General features: G+C 41.4%; 2 protein-coding genes across 5 annotated transcripts; both read right to left on the reverse strand.

Annotated features, from left to right (window-relative positions):
- Positions 1-3,951: 3,951 nt before the first annotated feature.
- On the reverse strand, positions 3,952-15,705 carry RBFA (ribosome binding factor A). The gene is made up of 7 exons (XM_066992035.1): positions 15,519-15,705; positions 15,026-15,068; positions 13,605-13,781; positions 10,884-10,996; positions 9,603-9,687; positions 6,419-6,489; positions 3,952-4,683 (listed from the first exon to the last, which is right to left on the reverse strand). The coding sequence occupies exons 1-7, from the start codon at positions 15,647-15,649 to the stop codon at positions 4,293-4,295; spliced, it is 1,011 nt and encodes a 336-aa protein (XP_066848136.1). The 5' UTR covers positions 15,650-15,705; the 3' UTR covers positions 3,952-4,292.
- A 1,174-nt stretch (positions 15,706-16,879) lies between these two features.
- Positions 16,880-23,703, reverse strand: LOC106038369 (probable 2-ketogluconate reductase). Of its 4 annotated transcripts, none has more exons than XM_048075850.2 (6): positions 23,660-23,703; positions 20,950-21,334; positions 19,840-20,011; positions 18,270-18,448; positions 17,610-17,706; positions 16,880-17,270 (listed from the first exon to the last, which is right to left on the reverse strand). In XM_048075850.2, the coding sequence occupies exons 1-6, from the start codon at positions 23,666-23,668 to the stop codon at positions 17,117-17,119; spliced, it is 996 nt and encodes a 331-aa protein (XP_047931807.2). In that variant the 5' UTR covers positions 23,669-23,703; the 3' UTR covers positions 16,880-17,116. The 4 variants fall into 4 exon arrangements, with proteins under 4 accessions (XP_047931807.2, XP_047931808.2, XP_013040303.2 ...); XM_048075851.2 differs by lacking the exon at positions 23,660-23,703 and adding an exon at positions 22,287-22,419; XM_013184849.3 differs by lacking the exon at positions 23,660-23,703 and adding an exon at positions 22,173-22,191.
- Positions 23,704-24,392: the final 689 nt, after the last annotated feature.

A 24,392-nucleotide genomic window follows, 5' to 3' on the forward strand; every position in this document is an offset into this window, starting at 1 on the left:
CTCTAATCCAGCCCTAACCCTAACCGTAACTCTAATCCAATGCAAACACTAACCCAAACCCTAACCGTAACCCTAGGACAAGTCAGACCCTTAACCTAAACCTAAACCTAACCATAACCGTAACCCTAACCCTAACAATAACCCTAAACCTAACCTAACCCTAAACCTGAACCTAACCCTAAATCAAACTGTAAAACTAACACTAAACCTAAACATAAAGTTAACCCTAACCCTTACCCTCACTGAAACTCTAATCAAACCCTAGAACTAATCCTAAACCTAACCCTAGCCCTACATGAAACTCTAATCCAACCCCAGACCTAACACTAACCCAAACCCTACCATTAAAACTAACCCTGACCCTAAACCTAAACCTAACCCTAACCCTGAGCCTATCCATAACCCAAGCCTAACCCTAACCCAAACCCAAACCCTAATACTAACCCTGAACCTATCCATAACCCAAAACTAACGCTAATCATAACCTTAACACCAACGCTAACCCTAACCCTAATTCGAACCCTAATCCTAAACCTGAACCTAAACATAAACCTAAAACTAAACGTAACCATAACCCTAACCCTAAAAATAATCCTAAATCTAACCCTAATCCTAACTGTAAAACTAACCCTAACCCTAACCCTAACCCAAACCTAACCCTAACCCTAAAACTAAGAGTAACACTAACCTTAAATGTAACCCTATTCCTAACCCTAACTGAAACTCTAATCCAACCATAGACCTAACCTTATCCCTAAACTAACCCTAACCCTAATGCTAATCCAAACAATAACCCTAACCCGAACCCTAACCCTAGCCCTAAATGTAACCCTAACATAACACAAAATCTGATCCAAATCCTAAACCTAACCCTAACCCAAACCTGAGCCCTAATCTATCCTTAACCCTAACCCTAACCCCAACTGAAATTCTAATCAAACCTTAGACCTAACCCTATCTCTAACCCTAATCCTGAACCTTACTGAAACTCTAATCCAACCCTAGACCCAACCCTAATCCTAATCATAGCCCTAACCCTCACCGTAAACGTAACCCTATCCCTAACCCTACCTGAAACTCTATTCCAACCCTACACCTAACCCTATCCGTAACCCTAAACCTAATCGTAACACTAACACACTAACACTAAAACTAATCCTGAACCTAACTCTAAATTTATCCATAACCCAAACGTAATACTAAATCTAAACATAACCATAACCCTAACCTGATCACGAACACTACTCAAACCAGAACACTAACCCTAACAAAACCCTGAAACTAACCCTAACCCTAATCCAGAACCTACATATAAACCTATATGTAGCACAAACCTAACCCTAGCCCTGACATTAACCCTAGCTCTACCCGAACCTGAACCCTAATGCTAAACCTAACCATAATCCAAACCTAATCCTAACCCTTACCCGAACCCAAATTCTAACCCTAACAATAACCCAAACACGAACCCTAACCCTACTGCACCTCTGAAGCTAATCTGAACCCTAACGCTAAAACTGAACCTAACCCTAACCCTTATACTAACCCTAAACCTTACCCTAAACCTAACCCTAACCGTAATCCTAGCCCTAACCCTAACCAAAAACCTAACCCTAACCCCAACGAAACCTTAACCCTAACCCTATTTGCAACTCTAATCCAATCCTAGCCCTAGCTCTAGACCTAACCCAGAAACCTAATCCTAACCCTAACCCTAATTGTAACCCTAACCCTTACCCGAACCCTAAACATACCTCTAAACCAAACCCTAATTACAATTCTAATCCAATCCTAGACCTAACCCTAGACCTAACCATAACCCTGACTGTAACCCTAACCCTAACTCTAACCCTAACCCTAACCCTCACCCTAACTCTAACCCTCAGCCCTAACCCTCACCCTAACTCAAACCCTAACCCTAACAGTACCCCTAACCCTAACCAAAACCCTAACCCCCATTCCTAATCCAACCCTAAACCTAATCCAAACCTAGCCCTAAATATAACCATAAACCTAACTGTAACCATAACAACACAAAAAACGCTAAACCTAACCCTAACCCTAACTGCAACTCTAATCCAATCCTAGTCCTAACCCTAGACCAAACTCTAACCCTATCCCTTACCCTTAACCGACCCCTAATGTTAACCATAACCCTAAACCTAGCCCTAACCTTAACCCTAACCTTAACCCTAATCTTAGCTCCAATCCAATCCTAGATGTAAATCTAGACCTAAAGCTAACCCTAACCCTAAAACAAATCCTAGCCCTAACCCTAAACATAACCCCAACCCAACTCCTAACTCTAAACCTAATCCCAACTCTAATCCAATCCTAGCCCTAACTCTAGAGCTAACCCGACCCAAACCCTGATCCTAATGCTAACCTTAACTCTAAACCTAACCCTTACCCAAACCCTAACCCTAACCGTAATTTTAATCCACCAAGAACCATAACCCTAACCCAAATCCTACCTCTAACCATAACCCTACTAGCAACTCTAATCCAATCCTAGCCTTAACCCAGACATAACTGTAAAACTAACCATAACCCTAACCATAACCCTAACACAAAACCTAATGCTAACCCTAATCCTAACTGAAACTCTAATCCAACCCTAGACGTAACCATAACCCTAACCCTAACCCTTACCCTAACACAAACCCTAACCCTACCTAAAATTCTAACCCTAATCCCAACTCTAATCCAATCCTAGCCCTGACCCTAACCCAAACCCTAACTCTAACCATAACCCTAACGCTAAACCTAAACCTAACTCTAAAGACTAACGCTAACTCTAATCCAACCCTAACCCTAATCCCAAATCCAACCTAAACCCTAACCGTAACCCTAAACCTAACTCTAACCCCAAAACATATCCTAACACTAACCCTAAGTGAAACTAATCCATTCCAAGACCTAACACTAACCCTAACCCTCAACCTAACCCTAACCGTAATTCTAACTCGAACCCTTACCCAAACTCTAACCGTACCTCTAACCCTAACTTTAATTGCAATTATAATCCAATCCTAGCCCTAATACAAACACTAAACATAATGCTAAACCTAAACCTAACCCTAACGCTAACCCTAAATCTAAACGTAACTCTAACCCTAACCCTAATCCAACCTTTACACTAACCCAAACCCTAACCCTAACCGAAATTCTAATCCAACCCTACACCTAACCCTAACGCTAATCCAACCCTAACCTGAACCCGAACCCTTACTCTAACCCTAACCCTAATCTAACCCTACCCATAACCTCTAACCCTAACCTAGCCTTAACCCTAACCATAAACCCTAACCTAACCCTAACATAAACCCTAACCATAACTAAATCGTAACCCTAACCTAACCCTAACCCAAATCCCTAACCCTATCCATAACCTTAACCCTAACTCAACCCTAACCTAACCCTAACCCTATCCTAACCTTAATAAAAGGTCAATATATCCAAGAAGTGTCATTTCCCAATTTTATATGATTCCTTATTCATTTCTAAATCTTAAACAGTTACTGAGGCACTCTTCCTTGCTCCTTTTTTTCCACCTTTGAGCTTTCAGTACATTTTTTCAGTCACAGTCAGTGCTTTGCCCAATTTTTCTCAAGAGGTCAGCAGTTCTCCATTCTTTTCTGGTTACAATTCTCTTTGCACAATCGTCATTTTCTAAATATTAACATAAATAACTTGATTTTTCTTTCAGGGTTGTAACTTTACTGGCCATAGCCTCAATGGGTTTTACCTTCTTGTGGAATGAGTCCCCCCCATTAGACTAGGATCCCTAGAGAACATCCTCTTCTGGTCTTCCTGTGCTGAAGGCTGCTCTTTGAACTCCACTATCAGTATTTCATTTCCCTCTTCCTTCCTGACCTGATCTTGAAATAGCAGGTACCATCACTTAGTGATTATTCTTACCCAGATTACTGAAAAAATAAATAAATAAAATTTCTTCACAGAAGCAATAATTTTATTGGAAATAACAGAACTGCAAGAAGTTTTAGCATACAGTGTTGCACTATGTATGTTTTGTTATTAAAAACTGCTGTCTAGCTGGAATCGCTACAACCGTGTCTGCTTTAAAGCTGCTTAACAGAATGTCACAAACACCATTTTAACTTTTCTTACATACCATCTTGTGCTAGCAAACCTCCATGTGTGGCAAACATCTTTTTTGAAAGAGAAAGTGGTAAACAGGCTATACAAAAGTAATCCTCCAGTGTTTTATTTATTTAATTAATTATGTTTACCGTTGTCAACCTCCATTTCAAACAGTGTCTTTTTCCACTTCATTTCAGTTTAACAGGAGGCTGACTTTGAGTTTTGCCATCACCTGCCTCCAATTCATTTACCTCTTCCTGTAATTCATCTTCTATTTCATAGTCTGAGGTTGAATCAGTGTTATCATCCAAATAATCAGCTTCGTATCTGTCCAGTAAGTGTTTCTGTGGTGTGATGTCATCATCAGGAGGATTTCTCGTCTTTTTCTTTTTCATTTTCTTTTGAATCTTTGACAGCTGCTGCTCCTGTTTTTGTGTCCAGCAAATGCTTTCTGTACCTCTTGACACTTTCAGTCTTTTGTAGTCCATTATCTGCTTATTCAGCAGTTCATGATCAATACCAAAAAGATTAGACCGCATGGGTGAATCAGAAGATTGGGTTGCTGATGAGAATGGTTTACTGTGGAAAGGAAAAAAAAATAGATGTATTTTTCCCCCCTGCATATAATTTAAGGAACAATACAAATTGGGACAACTTGAGGAACCTACAAATAAACTGGAGTTTTCAGTTTGACTTTATTAATGACCTGTGTTCAGCATTGTGCTCCTTATGTTAAGAAGGAAGCAATACCACTGCACTATGTGTGGACTGGCTACGTATAATCTGGTCAGCATTTCAACAGATTCGTGGGGGGGCAAACAACTATATTCCAGATTAAAATTTCATTCCAGAGTGAGCACTGGATCTGGGAGCCCCAAGGAAGTTAGACCACTCCTAGCTTTTTCAAGAAGTGAAAAACAGCTGCCTGTGCCTAGCACACATCAGACACACATACCAATGTCCACGTAGCACCTTAAGCTAGACAGAAGTATTCCCACGAGATACAAATGGAACAAGCTGTTAGGTGCCCTGTGGAAAAGTCTGTCACAACAAGCAATTTCCCCCAAGAAGCAAGTTCTGATTTGCAACTGATAAACAGTCCTATGAGGCATTAAAGTCTGAAAAGTCATTTCTACCAACAGACTACAGCACACCAGTAGAAGGCTCCTGGTTTTGAGCATCCAGTTCAAATAATCATTATGCTAGTAGATCATCATCATTGTCCCTCAAGAGCCAAAAATCCCTCATAGAAGAATGCTAAATTAAGTAACATTTTGTTAATTTAGAGAGATTGATCACTAAAATGTATGCAGGTATGTCTGATAGAAGGTGTACCTGCCCATGGCATGGAATTAGAAGATCTTTAAGGTCCCTTCCAATCCAAAGCATTCTATGATTCCATGATTCTATGCACAAGTATAACAATCCAAACTTATGCCAGTAAAAAAGTGGACAAATGGAAGGCGAGCAATCTATTTATATTGGTAAATATAAGGCTTTTATTCTCATGAGAAGACTAACAGCAAGAAACAAATATTACTGCTCTGAAACATTTTTTTTAAATGTTTAACGATTGCAAACACAGTGAATCTTGAATTCTAAGAAGTTCCAAAAATACTTCTCTAATAAAAGTTAAGATACTAATACCAGAATAAGTATTGGGTCTGCAAGTAAAAAGGTCTTATGACTGTGTTGCTTCAAGTATAGATGTTAAACACAGCTGATTTTTAGAACTATGTTCTGACATCACTTTATGGGTTAGTTGCCTCCAAAAGCATATACAGTACAGTATACAGTTACAAATGACAATTCAGTCATTTTTCAAGCTTAACAGAGGTCCACTTTTATACAAAACCCTTTCTATGTTTGCAAACCTGCAGCAAGGTACCTGTGCACAAGAACCACAGAAAAAATAACCTATAAAAGTGTGTCTGCACTAAAATATGAAAGTAGACTAGAGCATATACAGTAAGAAATATTTTCTCTCAATTTTAATAAATGGGTGTGATGTTAGCAAAGAAAGCTTAAAGAACAAATTAAAACGCCACTGATTTTCTGGGATGATTACATATTTTGTCCTAGTTTTTTTGTTTTTTTTTTTTCTTTTAATAAAAGGCCCCTAATTTGTACGGTCTTCCATAAAGTCTCTTTTCTACCTTTTATTTCCTTACAACACGTTGCTGAACTCTGAGATAACAAAAATATACACATCTAATTAAAATAAACTTTGTGTCATGCCAAATAATACCCTATTTTAAGCTGGTCAACAGAGATGAAAATGGACATTTGTATTATTTTAATTCAAAAAACTCACCTGGAATCATTTTGAGATAATATATTTTCTTCTTCAGGTCCAAAATCAGCAATTGACAATAATTCCTCAACCTGTAAATACACAAAGACAATACATATTAAAGTCACTGTACTAAATTACTTTGTTCATACCTCTACAAGAAACAAATACAAAACAGTATGTTTTTTTCTACGTTAGAATACTTAGCAAAACCATTTCAAAATAGCTTTTTCCTCCATTTACATTTCACTACTGCAAAATATATGTTAGGGTATAATTCTTCACTGGCTGTAAGCTGAATTTACATCACATCAGATCTTGTGAATAGGAAGTTTGTGTCAAATAGTATAACTGAGCCATGGGTTACTATTCTCACAAGGTTTTTTTTGCCTTATGTATATTCTGAACAGCTGGTTAGGGATTGTGTGATAGATGTAATTTTTTTTTTTTATATGGTCTTACTTCAGCCTTCCAAATCATTTTTCATACCATCCTTACACCGGGATTTCACAGAGGTATGGAATGGTTTGGAAGGAACCTTAAAGATCATCTAATCCCAGCCCCCCTGCCATAGGCAGGGACACCTCCCACCAGACCAGGTTGCTCAAAGCCCCATCCAACCTGGCCCTGAATACTTCCTGGGATGGGGCATCCACAACTTCTCTGGGCAACCTGCTCCAGTGCCTCACCACCCTCTGAGTGAATAATTTCTTCCTTATATATAATATAAATCTCCCCTCTTTTAGTTTAAAGCCATTACTCCTTGTCCTATCACTACACTCCCTGGAAGAGTTCCTCTCCAGTTTTCTTGTCACCCCACTTTAGGTACTTGAAGGCCACTATAAGGTGTCCCAAGAGCTTTCTCTTCTCCAGGCTGAAATACACCAACTCCCTCAGCCTGTTTCTTTTCAATTTCTGCAAGTTTTTGTCTCTATTATAGGGGAGTTCCAAGTTCCCTTTTAATATATAACCAGTAAATGCTAAAAATCTAGTATATTCAGTAACGACAAACTTTTCACAATTAGGTACAGTTTATCTCATTCAAAACTTTTATTCCTTCTTTTCTTTGCATTCCTTCCCTTCTAATTCAGGGTTTAATCCTTTTAATGAGAGTTGAATAGTATGTTCCTTCTCTCTTGCAAAGCTTAAAAAAGTTTCGGCTATGTTATTTCAAGCCCTGTTATTTGAATCTGTAGATTACATACATCTGATGGTCTTCAAAGTATGAAAATACGATCCATCCAAGTGCTTTCTAGTGCCATTCACTGATAGGAGCTATATATGGAGGGATTTTGCACTTCTTGAGTGGTTAACTTTCTGGGTGCCTGTGCTTCAAACAACTTCAAGGTAAGGTGGTCCAAGGGTTTTTCATCTTCAAAAAGAGTAAGTGGTTGTTTAAAGAAGTTTGAGATACACTGATTAACAAAACAGGTTCCATAATAATCAACCTGAAAGGTAGGGCCTGCAGGAATATCTATTTGTAGCTCCATCTAGATAAGTTAATAACACAGTGACTGTAAACAAAGCACTTCCATAATCACAGGTAGGTTGTGTAAAAATTCTTGTGGTGATTAGGTGGAGAGTATGAACAAATACAAACAGCCTCCAGAAGTGTTTAGTTCATTTTTATTCTTGTGCTAACGTAGGTTAAAAAGATCTGCACTGTGGATCAGTACACTGTCATCAAAGTATCAGAATTTTTCACCAATAAAAGTTCTAGCCATTTTACTGCATTTCTAGAGAGTATGAAGCTTTGTTATTTCTTCCAGCTCTGCTAATATGCACTACATGAGCCCATAAGTAATTAACAGAATTTACATATGATGGTCACAATAGTAACACATCTAAGAATAAGGCACTTCAGGGCACAGAAATGTGAACATACTCTTTTCACCTAATGTCCTTTAAATTCACATCAACAGCTTCAGGAGGCAATTTTGCACATAATTTCACTCATTGGTGTCACTCTTCTCTTCCAGGATTCTCACTTCACTGTCCTAGTAACAGTGAATTTCCAAATAACATTATTCTAAAACTATTTCCACACCATGATAGAAAATGAGTATTCGGAGAAACAAGCTGCTGGTATATAAGGAATTCAGGTAGCTATTGTTTCACGTTAGTAGAGGAAATTTAGTGATGCCTTAGACCACAGCATGAGCTCTGCATCAGCTGAACCTGGTATGTAGTGGTGACTGAGCAACTGTGAATGGCATTGTGTGGGTACTGGGTGGCGCCAACAGGGAAAGGGGGGATGTATTGACCAAGGGCTGCACCAGATCAGAGCCTGCCGAGATAACAGAAGCCACCCTGCTGTGGGCAGTAAGAGAACCCATCCTGCCCTGCAACAAAGAACCACCATTCTGAAGGAACATAACGTATATGTGCTGAGAACTGATTGGACTATAGAGGACAAAAAAAGATTGTACAGGTACAAGAACCCATGGAAAATTTTGAGCAGGGTCCCTCCTTAGAGGCACCCAGCTTGAACTGATATATAAGTACCGCTAAATTCTTGCTGCTTTAATTAAGAGTCGACTCTCTGAGTGAATCTCAGATGTCTGGTGAGACCCATTCTACTAGGAGAAACAACAGGATCCCCCAACAAATAATAAAGGTAAGTTAAAAAGAAGGGAGAAAAAATAGTATGAGTGAGCTTACATCCTCTATGCAAAGATATGCCTTTCCCCAGAAACATTATAACAATTCACAAATGGAAAAAGGTTGGGGTAAGAAAACTAAAACTAAAAATCACGGATTAGATTCACTGACATTTTAAAAACACATAATATTTAAAATATGGAAGACAGCTCCTCAGACCTCATTTTATACATAATCACGTATGCCCATATATTGACTAACATGTATTATTCCTTAAAAATGTAATATCATTTTTTAGGATTTATTTTTTAGCCTAATTAATTATCTGTCACAAGCTTCTCACATCAGAAGTTTTAATAGTAGCCTCAAAAAAAAGTTAATGAGGCAATGGCTGCAAAGGTTCTTTTACATTGTATATAATCATGAATCTTACTAAAGATTCTTTGCTAAAACGCTTTGGAACATGAAGTACAACGAGCATAGACAAAGACTGATTTTTAATGTAGCAATTAATATATCAGCTTTCTCAGTATTCCTAAACATTATGATATCTAAGTCCTACATCTGCATGATATTTGTACGTTGAGTCAAGGATTACAATTACCTTTTTTACAGCTGCAGCTTCTTTGTCTTTTACAAATACTATCGGGGGTACATTTCCTAAAATTTGCTGACTCATCAGGAGATACCTGCAAAAATACAACATTCACCAGTATGAATAACAGTACAGCACCTCGAGGAAAGGTAAAATACATTAAATTAATTCTAACAGTACCACACATTTAAAGATCCAGATTGCAAAACTTAACAGTCTGACCTGTATCCATTCTGGTTAGTGCAAAGGCACTAAATAACATCACTGCAAAATCCCAACTCTGAATGTGTAACATACAAAAACTATTAGCTGTAGATCCCTAAGTAGTGATGGTATTAGATTTGTCTCCTATATGCACAGGCTGGTTCAAGTCTTTCCAATCCTGATTTGGCTTCCTCATCCCCACTGTAACAGTGAGAACAGTGGTGGGATAGAGCCCTCACAGCATGGCAAGACAACTAGCCCTACATGGTAGCTGCAAGAGGGACTGACTGAGCTTCCCTTGTCATCTTCCCAGCCAGCAACATTCCTGCTCAAAGTGTGGAAGCTGTTGAGAGTAAAGGAGGCCATTGTGATGGAGCAGGAATTACAGGCCTCGGGAAACAGAGGAAAAAGAAATAGACCTACAATTATGCTTCAATGACACCTTCCCCATGGGGTGAAATCCTGATCTTCCAACAGACTGGCTGGATAGCAGAGGGTTAAGCCATGCACAGAGGGAGACAGAAGTCTCCATGGTATCCTGAAAACTCATTGAACCCTCCACCAGAAATGAGTAAATGTATCAATACATGGTAACATTTTTGTTTTGTCTTGAGCATTGTGAAGGATTTCTATAAAATCAGTCATCCCTTCTAGAGGTCCAATGTGTCTCTAGTGATCAGAATTGCACAATGAGCCTGTACGGAGATAACCACTGTAATTGCCAATCCTCTTGTGCAGCATCACATTCTGACCTACTGTTAAGTACAGCATATTCAGGCCACCATCACTGGTATAATGAAGTGCTACTTTAGCCAAACTCCTCTTTCTTTCTGCTCAGTTCAGTCCAAACCTATGAAAGCAGAGAAACCAAGTAAACCAGCTGCACTCCACTGGGAGAATTCACAGCTGGTCTGACACAGCCATCCAGCCCTGTGAGGCTCATCACAGGAGATGCTCTGACTCCAAATGTATAAAATACAAAAGCATCCTAACAGGTCAGATGTAGACAGTCAGAAATACTCATTTGTTACTATAACACAGCTAGGAATTTATGAAGCAGTCTAACTGTTCATCACATGGCAGTACCGTATACGTGGAGCACTCTTCTGCAGTAAACCTTCAACATAACTTTCATTCTCTGTAACAGCAGCAGGATTCCAGTACACACGACATGCTGAGAAGTTTGATGCCAGGGAAACCTGCAAAAAGACAAATGTGACTTTAAAACTTTGCATCTATATACGCACATACACACTTCATATACAACAAAGCCTCTGGTTCATGAATAAACATGCAGTGACTCAAACTAGATATCTAAATTCTGAAGAGAAAGTGTTCTTTCATCCCTGCTTCTAAGAACCAAAATTACACGGTGCCTTCACAGAGCTATGGTTTATGTTCAGTACCTGAAGACCTTTTTTTTTATTTATGCAATTCACTGCCCAGTGAATTTAAATGTCAACACCTCCATGTTACTGACAGCGCTATATTTAGTCAACATGAGGGTACTACCATCTCAAAGGCTGTGGATGTGGTCTATCTAGACTTCAGTAAGGTTTTTGATACCATTTCCCACAGCATTCTCCTGAAGAAACTGGCTGCTCAAGGCCTGGACAGGTGTGTGCTTCATTGGATTAAAAACTGGCTGGGTAGCTGGGCCCAAAGAGTCGTGGTGAATGGAGTTAATTGCTGGAGGACAGTCACTAGTGGTGTCTCCCAGGGCTTAGTACTGGGGCCCATTCTCTTCAGTATCTTTATCAATGATCTGGATGAGAGGATCGAGTGCACCCTCAGTAAGTTTACAGACACCAAGTTGGGCACGAGTGTTATCTCCTCAAGGGTAAGAGGACTCTGCAGAGGGATCTGGATAGGCCGGACTGATGGGCCGAGGCCAACTGTATGAGGTTCAACAAGGCTAAGTGCTGGGTCCTGCACTTGGGGCAAACAACCCCATGCAATGCTGCAGGCTGGGGGAAAAAGTGGCTGGCAGGCTGCTCAGCAGAAAGGGACCTGGGGGTATTAGTTGACAGCTTGGTGATCATGAGCCAGCAGTGTGCTCAGGTGGCCAAGAAGGCCAATGGCATCCTGGCTTGTATCAGAAATAGTGTAGCCAGCAGGACTAGGGAAATGATTGTCCTTCTGTCTTTGGCTCTGGTAAAGTCAACCTTGAATACTGTGTTTAGCTTTGGGTCCCTCACTACAAGAAGGGCATTGAGGTGACGGCGTGTGCCCAGAGAACAGCAAAAAAGCTAGCAAGGCCTCTAGAACACAGGTCTTATGAGGAGTGTCTGAGGGAACTGGGGTTGTTTAGCCTGTGGAAAAGGAGGTTCAGGGGAGACCTTATCACACTGTACAATTATCTTAAAAGAGGCTATAACAAGGTGGGGACTGGGCTCTTCTCCCAAGCACCCAGTGACAAGAAGAGGGAAAATGACCTCAAGTTGCACCAGGGGAGGTTTCGGTTGGATATCATGAGAAATTTCTTTACTGCAAGTGTTGTGCTGCATTGGAACAGGCTGTCCAGGGAAATGGTTGAGTCACCATCCCTGGGGGTCTTCAAGAAACATGTAGATTTAGAACTTAGTAGCGTGGTTTAATGGTGGACTTTAGAACTAGGTTAGTTGGACTAGATGATCTTAAGCGTGATCAAACTTTATTCTATGATTCTATAATGAAAGTAACAATATCAGATCAGAATTAGCATAAGAGTAAATTAGGACCAAGACTCAGTGCTACAGGAACGATAAGCACTATACTGTTATAAAGAAATCTCCACTACATTTCGAAAAAGGCTGTTTCTTTCCCTCACTTTTAAGTTAAATATGTTGTTTCATTTACAGCAATGTCTCCTGAAAGCACTGTGGCTTGCTGACAACAGCCAGTATTTTTATGTGCCATCAGGGTTAGACAAGCAATCCCTAAAGCCCTACAGAGAAATATGGTGTGTAGGACAATGCACATACTGATCCAAAAAAAATTAACTTCACCCATGTAATTTTAATAATTTGTTTGAAGACAGAATGAAATCAGCCAATAAAAAGATCCATTTCAATTGTAAATGACAAACGTTTTGTCATAGATGCGGTTATGATGTATGATTTTTTTTCCACATTTCTAACCAAATAAGCTAAGTCTGCCAAGCTTTTGAGCTTGACATTTTTATCATTTCATTTGAAAAGAACAGCAGACATAGAGAAAAAACTACTGACAGTAAACAAGAATATGGAGACTGACTTAGTTCCTGAATCACAGTTGTAACATCCTTTTTACACCTGTGAATTATGACAAAATGAGACACAATTAGCTACAAATTCCAACTCTTTCTGAAACCTTGCTTGCCAATGCCATTGTCTTAAGTCTTGACTTTTTTGCTCTAAGCTCATGACCCATTTAGGTCATAATGAAGCTGGTAAGGGACTCAAGGATGAATAAGCTCTCACGCAGCTGCATAAAGACTCCTGGAAAGATACATTTGTGTTGGTAAAAATCAGGCTCCTCCTTCTGAAAGGGCAATACAAATTGTACATGTACAAATAACAGGAAAAACAAACATACCAGCAACACCATTTTTTAGTTGGCCTAAGTGGCATTAGCATTATACTGACAAAGGTCTACTAAATGAGGTGCAACAGTGGCAAAACTCTCCTTACATGAAAGGTGAACTGAGGCTCATTTTGCTGTGCAGCAGCAATGCTGCAAAACTCTTCCTGCATGCATCACAATACCTGGGGGCTCCTTCAGCACAACACACCAGCCTCAGGTTGTAGTCACAGCTGCTCAACAGAAACTGTAGCTTTTTTCACTTGCCTTGCAGATTTCCAGCTTGAGGTCATGAAGCTCTTGATTAACTTCACCGGTACTCATCATCTCTGACACAGCTTTATGAATAAGACTATTCAAGACTCTACAGCGTACGGTATCTTCTTTCCTAGTTTTGGTATGGTCATCTTTCATTACAGAGGCCAAATTGGTTGGTTCGTACATCTTAGAACAAACAAACAAACAGTTGTTCCAAATTTACATTAGGAAATTATATATAGTTTTGTACCTCTAAGTATAGTCTTAGAATGGCATTGTTGCAGCTGTCATAGCTTTATACAGGTCTTATGTATCAGATGTTTCAGTAAAGAATATTTCTACTGATAAAATCTTTGACCTTTATGTACTACAGTCAAAATTTCTTACTTTACTATTTTGTAGCTCAATAAATCAGTTTTCTAAAATATAGCTGGTGTTAACTGAAAAACATTGATTGCTTGAAAACCAAACATAATTTGTTTTCTAGGTAAGTTTCATGCACTTATTTTTTGCAGCGTGGTTTGCCCACACAGAGATCTGTGAGAACAATTGTAACTAGAAGTTAAAGAAATCCCAGCATATCCAGTAATTAAAGGCAATGAAGTCAGAGGCCTGTCATTCTGTGACTGGTACCACCGTCTCCAGACTGCTGATCTGAATTTGCCTCCCACCAGTAAGAACTGAAAGCAAATCCAGCCACTGATACTTCTAGCATGTGCAAATCACTGATACTTCTAGCATGCACACTATCATTTTCAGCATACGAAAACTGGTCTGGATAAGATTTCCTGGATCATTAAACCTAGTTCCTTGAAATCACAGGCAACCATGTAACAGACACTTCTTCCGAAAGGATCCACAGAACATCTACTCCACGTACTCCTACACTTCTTACAGGAGAAGACCACAATGCTGTACTTGACCAAAAAGCAACTTTGTCCCACTTGGCCACTGTTTCTTTTTTGTTTGTTTTTGCTGCCACAAAGTAACAATGCCACTTACATAAGAAACTGTCTGCTTTCTCTTGTAGTGTATCCCCTTATTTGTGCTAGGCACAGGTTATATGCACCCAAGACTTGCTGAGAACCTTACTGGGAAATGATCTGGATTAAAACTAAGTGTCTATACAGAAGTTTTAACCTAGACCAGTTTTTTGATACAGGCTCAAAACCACGAAGGGAAGTGCTGGTGCTAGTACAGATTAAAAAATGGCACAAAGGAAGAAATGGTCAAGGGAAGAGCTTGACAAACAGCTTCTCTTGCAGCAATCCTAGCATATCACAGTAAAACTGAAGTGCTACCGTTCACTCATTAAATTCTGCTCTTTCTCCACCAGAAAATGCTTTTCCCAAAGTCACAGGTAATGGAGGAAATTTAAGCTTGTTCTCCCTGGAAGAGATGAGCACAGCATTTTAGAAGCCTGTACTTACCATTTTAGACTCCAGGGTAGGGCTGTCATACCAAAACTTCTTTCTTTTGGAAAAAGGAGAGGCACACAGTTTTATCTTTCATCAACTCAGAGAAATGATGGGTACCCTGCTTAATTAAAACGTCACCTGCCTGAAGACACACACCCAGCCGCGCCGCTACATTTCCAGTTTCCCCCATAACGTTTACGCATTAGGGTGACACGCAGCGATGCTTCCCGTCCACAGCAGAAGTTACACCAGGGGGGCAAGGGGGAGACAAGCGCTAACGTTTCCGTACTGTGGGATAACTACAACCGGCCTCGCCCTCCCCGTGTGCCCGCGAGCCCGGGCGGCCCCAGCCCGGTCACCGCAGGAGCCCGTTGGTTCCCCAGGCCCGGCGTGAGGCGGCCCCCAGGAGGCGGCCGACGGCAGCGCAGACCGAGAGCCTCGCCCCGGCCCGCGGCTACGCGGAGCTCCGGCGGGCGAGGCCCGGCCCCCTCGGCCCCGCACCTACTTGTTCTTGTGGAGCATTTTCTTCAGCAGGTTCCTGGAGCCGCACGAGGCGGCCGAGCTGCGCAGCGCCCGGCAGCAGGCCGGCCCCGCCGCCCGCCGCACCGCGCCCGCCACCGCCCCGCTCCGCCACATGCCCCCGGCGCGGCCCGGCCGCGGGAGCAACCGGCGGCGGCGGCGGCGGCTCCTGAGGGGCGCTGGCTCCCCCTGCCGGCGCGGCAGCCCCGGGCTGAGCGCCTGCCCCCTGGGGCGGCGAGGTGCCACAGGGCCCCGCCCCGCTGAGGCGACGGCGGCCTGCTGCCGGGTCGCTGTTTTGGCTGGGATAGAGTCGGTTTTTCTTCCCAGAGGCTCACAAGATGCTGTGTTTGGGATGTTTTTTTTGGCGATAACAGCGATGTTTTTAGTTGTTGCAGAGCAGTGCTTACACAGAGCCAAGGATTTTTGTGCTTCTCTTGCTGCCCCGACAGCGAGGAGGCTGCGGGTGCACCAGGACCTGGGAGGGGACACAGCCAGAACAAACCGACCAAGAGATCATCCATACCGTATCACCTCGTGCTCAGCAATAAAAGCTGGAGTAAAGAAAGAGGAAGGGGGGTCACATTCAGAGTGATGCCATTTGTCTTCCCAAGAAACTGTAGTACATGGCGAGCCGTGCTTTGCTGGAAGCGGCTGAAGACCTGCCTGCTGATGGGAAGTAACAAATGAACTCCTTGTTTTGCTTTGCTTCCATGCACGGCTTTTGCTTTTACCTAGTAAACTGTCTTTATCTCAACCTACTTTACTTTTCTGATTCTCTCCACAATCCCACCTAAGGAAAGTGAGTGAGCGGCTGTGTGGTGCTGAGCTGCCTGCGTGCCTGCAAGGGGTAAACCACAACGGCAACAAAGGGGTGATACAACAAAAAATGAACCCACAGGCCAGTTTTGATAGCACTGAATTGTCACTTGGGAATGTGTCTGTGTGACATGGAAAATCCATGGAAAAAATGGGGGAAAATTCAGACTCCTGCCACGCATAGCCAACCCCAAGCCCTGTGCAGACAATTTATGCACAGGCTCGCTTATTTGCATAACTGAGTTATCCCAGAAGTGAAAATAAATGCGGTTGCTACATTTCTATAAGACTGTACCAGCAAAGGCCTTGCAAATTATTCTCCAAAGAGAGAATAGTTTCGTTGCTGCTGGACTTTCAGGAGCAGTTGGTCTAAAATGCTGTCTGCAGTTTGCCGCAGTTTACTGTAGGTCATGAGTGGCACCAGAATACAGGGCTATGTAATGATTAAAATGTCCTTCGGTTCAGTGTTATGTTGATGTGCAATTCTAAGAGGATGCAAGCAGCATGAATAGTACCAATTTAAGACTCGACTCGAGTTTTTCACTGAAGTTCATGAGAAAATATGGATCTTTTTCACACAGAATCACTTTTTGTTATTTAAATGAATTAAAACCACTAAAACCCTAAATTAAAACCATCTAATTAAAATCATACTTGTACATTTAATCTGTATGACATATATGGGCTAATTACATGAAAGGTTATCAAATTACTGTTTCCTCACACTAGGATAAACACTAATGATGTTAACATTAAATGCAAGGCACTTTACAGTAATACTTCATGAGGGATAGGAAGACTTGTAAGAGCTGCTTGTATGCTTTCAGTCATGTTTTCCATCATAAGGTGGCGTGTCTTTTTGGTGGCACTTCCAATGTGAGGAGTTATTAAAACATTCTCCATTTTTAACAACGGGTGATCCCTGGGAAAAGAAAAGAAATGCTGAGGTATTCAGTCAGAGAGTGTGCTTCTTCAGCACATGAAAATGCACCAGGAAGATGCTTAAAATAATAACTAAAAACTAATTGTATGACTTTAGTGTACTCAAAGTAGAGTTCAAACTGATACTTGGCTTGCAGCTTTTTATGTAATAAATCTTCCAAATGAGTGTGGATTTTGTTTGGCTGCTACAGGACTGGGGACATCATTTCAGTAGGACTAGTGCATATACATTATGTACAGGAATACTAAAAAAATTATGTAATTTCTCACATGCCCACAAACGTGTACGCACACACACTAACTTAAATACATGTCCTACCTTGGCAAAGGTTCAGGGTATGTCACATCCAGAGCAGCTGCCTTAATAACTTTGTTCTGAAGGGCTTCCACCAAATCATCCTGCTCTACAACCAGACCTAGGTTACAGTAAGAAAGATACTCTTATCTTCATATTTCACACAGTTCTTCCACCATCTTTTTTGGCATGATGGTTAGGCAAATTGTAGAGATAGTGATGTTCACAAAGCAGAAATAGCAGCAGAGGGTGGTCAGCCAGGAGGAGGAAGCTTGGGTACACACATCAGAGTTGGACAATTGGGAATTTTAAAAGGCAGGATGTAGCAGCATAAAATAAAGTACAGCACCAGGCTTCAGAGTGAGCTTTGCCACTAGATCTATGTTAGGAAGCACACTGCATTAAGTAGAGAAGAAAATAAAAAGCTTAAGTTAGACATTATATAAATACACACAGGCTTCTGACACTTGAAACATTTTAGAGACGTACTTGCTCATTATGGAAATGCTTAAATATTTTGCTGAGATATGACCATGGGCTAAATAATTTAGTAATCATAAATTTAACTGAAAATTTCAGAGTAACAGACTCTTTATTGGGGTTGGGTTTTCCCAGCTCTTTCTATACAAAAACTTAATGAAACTACATTATGGTTCACTGGCAGTTATCTATACTGTACCCTACCTCTGCTGATGTTAATGAGAGTAGCCGTGGGTTTCATCAGCTGTAGTTCCCTCTTCCCAATCAATTTGTGTGTCTGAGGTGTCAGGTTCACAGCTAGCATCACAAAATCTGATTGCTGGAGCAAATCATCTATCTTCTTACAGTAGATGGCTCCAACAGCATTTTCTTCTTCCTTGTTTCTGGGGGGGGAGGGAAGGGAGGAAGAGAAAATCGAACTCTAATAGTAAGCAACAAGTTGCAGAAAAAGTTCAAATCAGCATTAGAGAAAATGCTTCTTCATTTTTTTCTTTGCTCTTCATTAAGAAGCAGCTAGCTAATTATCTGGCTGAAATTCAATAAAGAAAAATTTTAAGCTCTGTTTCCCACAATATCAAGTGCACTATACAAAAATGTGCAGTACTATACCCATGGGAGGAAAGTAAGAAATGCACATAAATGCACTGAATAAATAATAAAATAAATGCTTTAAATCACAGCTTCTGGATGTAAGAATTGGTTCTTTTCTAACCCAAATGCAAAACTGATGTCTGACATGAATTCCCTTCCCTGTGAAAAGTAACTCATCCGAAAATTGCTGAGGAAACAGATGAGGCAGGGCAGGGCAATTTTCAGAAATCTGTGTCAACAGCAGTCTGCTTCCTATGTGTATCAGCGCTGTCTCACTGAAACTACCTCCTGTAGGATCAGACAGCATTTTGATCCGTATCAGGACAAATCAGGGCGTGCATTGTGTTGCTCCCACCAGGTTCCCACAGAAGTAAATGAGGCACAGTATGTGGGAGCGGGCCCTGACAAACAGGCACACAGAAGGGCACATGCGTTTCATACAGAAGACAACCAAAGGGCTGGCGAGTCCAGTTCACGTGGCCACCTGATTCTAAAAGGATGACTGAGGTTTTTCTACCTGCATCCCTGCTATATGTAAGTCACAGCAGTTATGTCATCCTGGACAATTTCTCCATACCTCAATACATTGCAATGTCACCAACATTACAGGAACGCCCAGGTAACTGGATCATAGGGAAACCCATGAGATTTATCAGTTCTCTTCCCTTCTGACTTTGTTTTTGTATAAACTGTGCAATCAATGACCATCCTGAACCCAGTGTAGGTGTTTTGCCACTTAAAGAGACAGTCCTAAGAGAGCTGCTTATTGTCATGGCCCCAAGGGTACTGTCAGCCCTGCCTGGCCCTGCCCGTCCCCCGGCGCTCCCCTGACCCTGCCCAGTGGCCAAGACCCCATGTCAGCTCCCTGGTTTGGTTTCAGCCCAGACCACTCACCATCAACTTGCCTGATGGCTTGGACTTTTGGATGAACCTGGCCATGACCTCTGTGCCAAAGAGCTGGGCCCTGGCCAGAGAGGCCTCTGCCCTTCTGGCTGTGTTATCACTTAGGGAGCAGCTCCCCTCGCTGCTTCCCAACACCTACAATATTCAACAATAATGCAGAGAACACATCATCCTATCCTAGCACGTGGAGAATATGAGATTAATTTGACAGTGAAAGCTATGAACAACATTCAAAAGCAGTGACAAAGTAGACTTTCCATGGAGCTGTAACTGTTTTTACCTCTGTTTCCTGTTGTGGTACAAAATTTTCATTTCAAAGGCTTTGGCTCTCTCAGCCACTTTGTAGCCAATGGTGCCCATTCCAATGATCCCTAGAGTAGCTCCAGAAACCTCATCCCCCAGCCAGTTGGCAGGGAAATATTCAGTGTCAGGGGAAACTGCCATTTGATAGCCTTAGGGGAAAGAAAAAAAAAGGAAAAATGTCATGTAAAGAATTGTACGGCTCCTGGCATCTGGTTACTTTTTATCATAACACAACACAGAAGCAGAGGAACAATAACATAAGGCTATTGTGTTTCTGGACAAGACTCAAAAAATGCTGCATTGGCAACACAATTTCTTACATTGATTCCTTGCTTGGGATATAAGCCTATCCAGACTCTTTTTGGAAGACAAGGAAAGGAAGGCCAAAGCAGCAACCTCACTTTGATGTACAACACCAAACCTACTCATAATTGTCTGCAGTACAAATTATTGTTCAATTAAAATGCACCTCAGCAATACAGCTTCCCACTCATGGTAGTTCATCACCAGCACTAATGTAACTGACAGTGCCACAGATATCACCTATGCTGTAGGCACTGAATAATGTAACTGACGAAATACAGATTGTAGTACCATCAAAAGACTTTCAGTGAAGCCAAAATATGTTTCCCAGTTTACAGAAACACCATAGCTCACAGGGAGAAGAAATACAGTGCATGGTGGACAAATTTCTGGACAGTTTGTTCATAATGACTCAAATTCATAACAGCTTGGCAAAGACAGGCTTCAGGGTTCCTTGCAAATAACTTCTTTTATTAGAACTTGAAAAGCAAGACTGCAGTGAGCAAGTAGAATGAGTAAGTGGCTATGGCCTGAGGGAGAAGAAGCCTGAATTAAGGGCCATCTGGAAAAAGGCATATATCTACCTTGATAATATATCTGTTCAGAAATTGAATGCACCATGTGCAAGTTCTCATCAGCATGACAGATTAACATCTTCGTCTTCATATTTTTCTGCATTTCTACTATTAAGCTTACCTTCACATCAGCACACACTTTCTAATGTTTCTAATGTTTTGAACAGCCAGCTTTTCTTTAAAAAGGCTGAAAGCATTTCAGTTATTACCTTCCACAAGTCTCCTGGAGGATGCCAGCATCAAAGCCATCCCCAAGTCTGCAGTATCAGTGGAAACAATAAATGGAGTGTTAGACACTTTCACACCATAGCGGGAGAGGAGGTTCAGGTCCAAATGATCTATTCCCACTCCAGAGCTTGCAACTATCTTCAGGTTAGGTAGGCTCTGGAGTAATTCTTCATTAATAACAGGTTTGTGATACCACATATAAATAGCTCTGATCTTTTTGCCAAGAATTTTCTTGTTTTCAATATATTCTTTCATGGTGATGAGACAAAAATGTTCCTTCAGAAATTCAGCATGTTCTTCATATACTCCATGCTTCTCTCCTATACAGTCAATTAGCACACAAGGCAGCTTCTGATCCTCCATGCCCTACAAAAACGAGACACCAGAAGGACATCTCCTCAAGTGAGTCATTATACCTTTTTTAACAACAGGAATCAATTGGCTCTATTACATGCCTTTTCTTACTTGATGATATAGTTGGCTAAAGATATTCACTTCCACATGCAGAACTTTTGTGTTCAATTTTTATGCAACCTTGCTCATAAGACAAGCATACATTATTGTTTCTAGCATACCAGCCACGCTAACACTTAAACAAAAGAGCTACTGTATGTTACACCTGTTCAATGTTCAGTCCATTCAGAGGCCAGCATCTTGATAATTTACGACTGTGCCATATGAGTTCAAAACTATCTTTTAGCCCCCAAGTTCTGCTTTTGATTTCCATTTATGCAGTCACATTGATTATAAAGCACGAATGAGATTATCTCAGGAAAGGTCTTATTGAATAGAACAGCTACAACTTGTTAACTATGGACTTTGGAGTTAGCGATTTACTTTCTCAACGTAAGGTTGCCCTTCTTTTCCCCCTTCAATCTCCTTCAATATCCTGACACCTCTGCAGCCTGCTGACTCTGGAAACCAAGTCCCAGTGCTCTTGCCCTAGCCGCTCGGAGTGACAAGCACCCTCCTTCTCCCACCCAGACCTCCAGCCGCCGAAGCACGCTTTTAACGGCTATTTTGGCAGGCAGGGCGGGCTGAGCCTTGCGAGAAGCCCCCTCTGCACACACTCGCGGCCTTCCCGAGGAGCCTGCAGGTGGAGCTGAAGACGAGCGCATTCCCGAAGGGCCGCCCGGCGCCTGGCAGGGCTCGCCCTGGCCCTGGCCCTGCGGGACTACCCCAAACGGGCCGGCTCCCCTCTCACCGGGGGTCGCTCGCCCCCGCTGAGGGAGCGCCGAGCTCGGGGCCGCCCTCCGGGCGCCTGACGCGGGGCCGCCGCCGCCGGGCCCCGGCGGGCCGGAGCCCTCACACCGCTCACCTCCGCCGCTCGCCGCCGCCGCTGCTGGGGAGTACCGGGGCTGCGGGGAAGGAGGAGGAGCGGGAGGAGGTGCTGTCCCCTGGGAGAGGTGCCTGGGAGGAGGTCGAGGTGCCTGGGAGGGGGTCAGGGTGCCCGTGGCCTCGGCTGCTGCCTTCAGACCGCGTATATATATATATATATATTTGTTTTTTCAGAAGTGTGCTGCTTCTGTGCTGTTAATACTTTCAAAATAATGAAGATTTTGCATTAATGACATGCTCGCTTTCCTTTCATCCATACCCTCTTCGAGTAGGAAGTACGGTCCTGTTCCTCTGGTGGGTCATAAAGCTATACGTGCTTGAGTTACCGCTGCGTGAAGAGTCTCTGGCCGGCAGACACCAGTGACAGATCTCATTGCAAGCATGAAGAATACTCTCAATACTCCTCTGAGATCTAAGAAACTGGGACAGGCTAAGAGTGGTCGTTCACTGCAGCTGTCATCCCGGTTACAGGCAGTCCCGTGTCTATCCCAGATGAAAAATGCGTAAAAATTTTCCTGTCACGGTGACTTGCACCATAAATCACAGGTAATGGAGGCTGCTGAGTACTACTTCAATATATATATATATATATATATACACTTCAATATATATATGTTATATGTTCGCTAAATACATGCTGGAGTGATTCCCCCTAATGTAAAGGTGATGAGCAGCCACTCAGGGAGGGACCTGACTTGTGTGGTGAGAGCAGCTCAGGAGCCAGAAAACCCTGCTTATGCCTGGGGCCAGGAGATCTCTTTTCTTTCCAAGCTGAGAAATAACTCACTTCCAAACTTCTGGGCTTCCCTTGAGCACTGCAACACTGAGATCGTGCAATCATATAACAATTGTATCCCCTCAAATTCTACCAAACACATTTGGACATGCTGAGCAGAGAAGCAATCAAGTTCAACACAAGGTCCTCTGTAAAATAACCAAGAAGAGATAAAGGATAATAAAAAAATTGTAATAATTATACAAAATTATACAAAACCATAACTTGTTATCCTGTTGATGACTTCTGAGTATCATTTGCTTACATGGATTTCAAGTTTGTGCAGTTAGACTTTAAACCAAAAATTCATTAACTAACAAGATGGAGTTAAAGCATATTAACTGGATTCTTACTATAAGCTGGGTTTTGATTAAAAAAAAAAAAAAAAGAAAAAAAAAAAAAGAAAAGAAAAGAAAAGAAAAGAAAAGAAAAGAAAAGAAAAGAAAAGAAAAGAAAAGAAAAGAAAAGAAAAGAAAAGAAAAGAAAAGAAAAGAAAAGAAAAGAAAAGAAAAGAAAAGAAAAGAAAAGAAAAGAAAAGAAAAGAAAAGAAAAGAGAAAAATAAACACTTAATGCTTACACATTCCATGTTTCACATCAACCTCTTGCAAGTCTGCTGATGAGGCATAATGCGCATAATGGGTGATCTTTTAACTTAGTGCTTACGTAAGGATGCCTGAGATCAAAGGACCATTGTAAAGCAGAAGAAACAAGTTCGCTCTAGTTATGAGTCTAGGAAGAAAGTCTACCAAATTTTAGTACTGAAGGTAAAAAGAAAAAAAAAAGTACACTACAGTAGTTGCCCCTTTATATATCAAATCAACAAATTTGGATCAACAAAATGAAAACACAATTAGCCAAAGAATAACCAAACAATAATAGTCAAAGTGATTTACTGGTTTTTAAGCAAAAATCCAGGATTTATGCATCAAATGTTGAGAAAATGGGTTTGGTTTTATGGCTAGATGTGGAGACAATCAGACAGCTTCCAAGTTGTTTTGTGTAACTTCTAATTGTGAGCATCTAATTTTCAAATTGTAGTTCAGGAGCTGATATGTATGTCATGTATGTATAGCAAAATATGTGACAGAATGGGTCAGGAAGCCATTTATATTCTGAATGACTAAAGATCTGTTTGAATTGCCAGAACATTGTTTTGAGAATGTATTGAGAGCAGCCTTGAGGAGAAGGATCTCAGGGTGTTGGCTGATGAAAAGTTCAACATGAGCTGGAAATGTGTGCTTGCATCCCAGAAAGCCAACCACGTCCCAGGCTACATCATAAGAAGTGTAGCACCAATGCACTATCACATT

This window comes from Anser cygnoides, chromosome 2 (genome assembly GCF_040182565.1).
Source record: "Anser cygnoides isolate HZ-2024a breed goose chromosome 2, Taihu_goose_T2T_genome, whole genome shotgun sequence".
Lineage (NCBI taxonomy): Eukaryota > Metazoa > Chordata > Aves > Anseriformes > Anatidae > Anser > Anser cygnoides.

Coding starts and splice junctions, on each gene's coding strand:
- LOC106038369 (XM_013184846.3), bottom strand. CDS start 22,086: ATGCGCTCGTCTTCAGCTCCACCTGCAGGCTCCTCGGGAAGGCCGCGA. Junction 20,012..20,949: donor CTCCAGGAGACTTGTGGAAG/GTAATAACTGAA, acceptor CTTTCCCCTAAG/GCTATCAAATGGCAGTTTCC. Junction 18,449..19,839: donor TACCACAACAGGAAACAGAG/GTAAAAACAGTT, acceptor CTCCCCCCCCAG/AAACAAGGAAGAAGAAAATG.
- RBFA (XM_066992035.1), bottom strand. CDS start 15,649: ATGTGGCGGAGCGGGGCGGTGGCGGGCGCGGTGCGGCGGGCGGCGGGG. Junction 10,997..13,604: donor TCAAGCTGGAAATCTGCAAG/GCAAGTGAAAAA, acceptor GTCTTTTTGCAG/GTTTCCCTGGCATCAAACTT. Junction 6,490..9,602: donor AAGCTGCAGCTGTAAAAAAG/GTAATTGTAATC, acceptor GTGTATTTACAG/GTTGAGGAATTATTGTCAAT.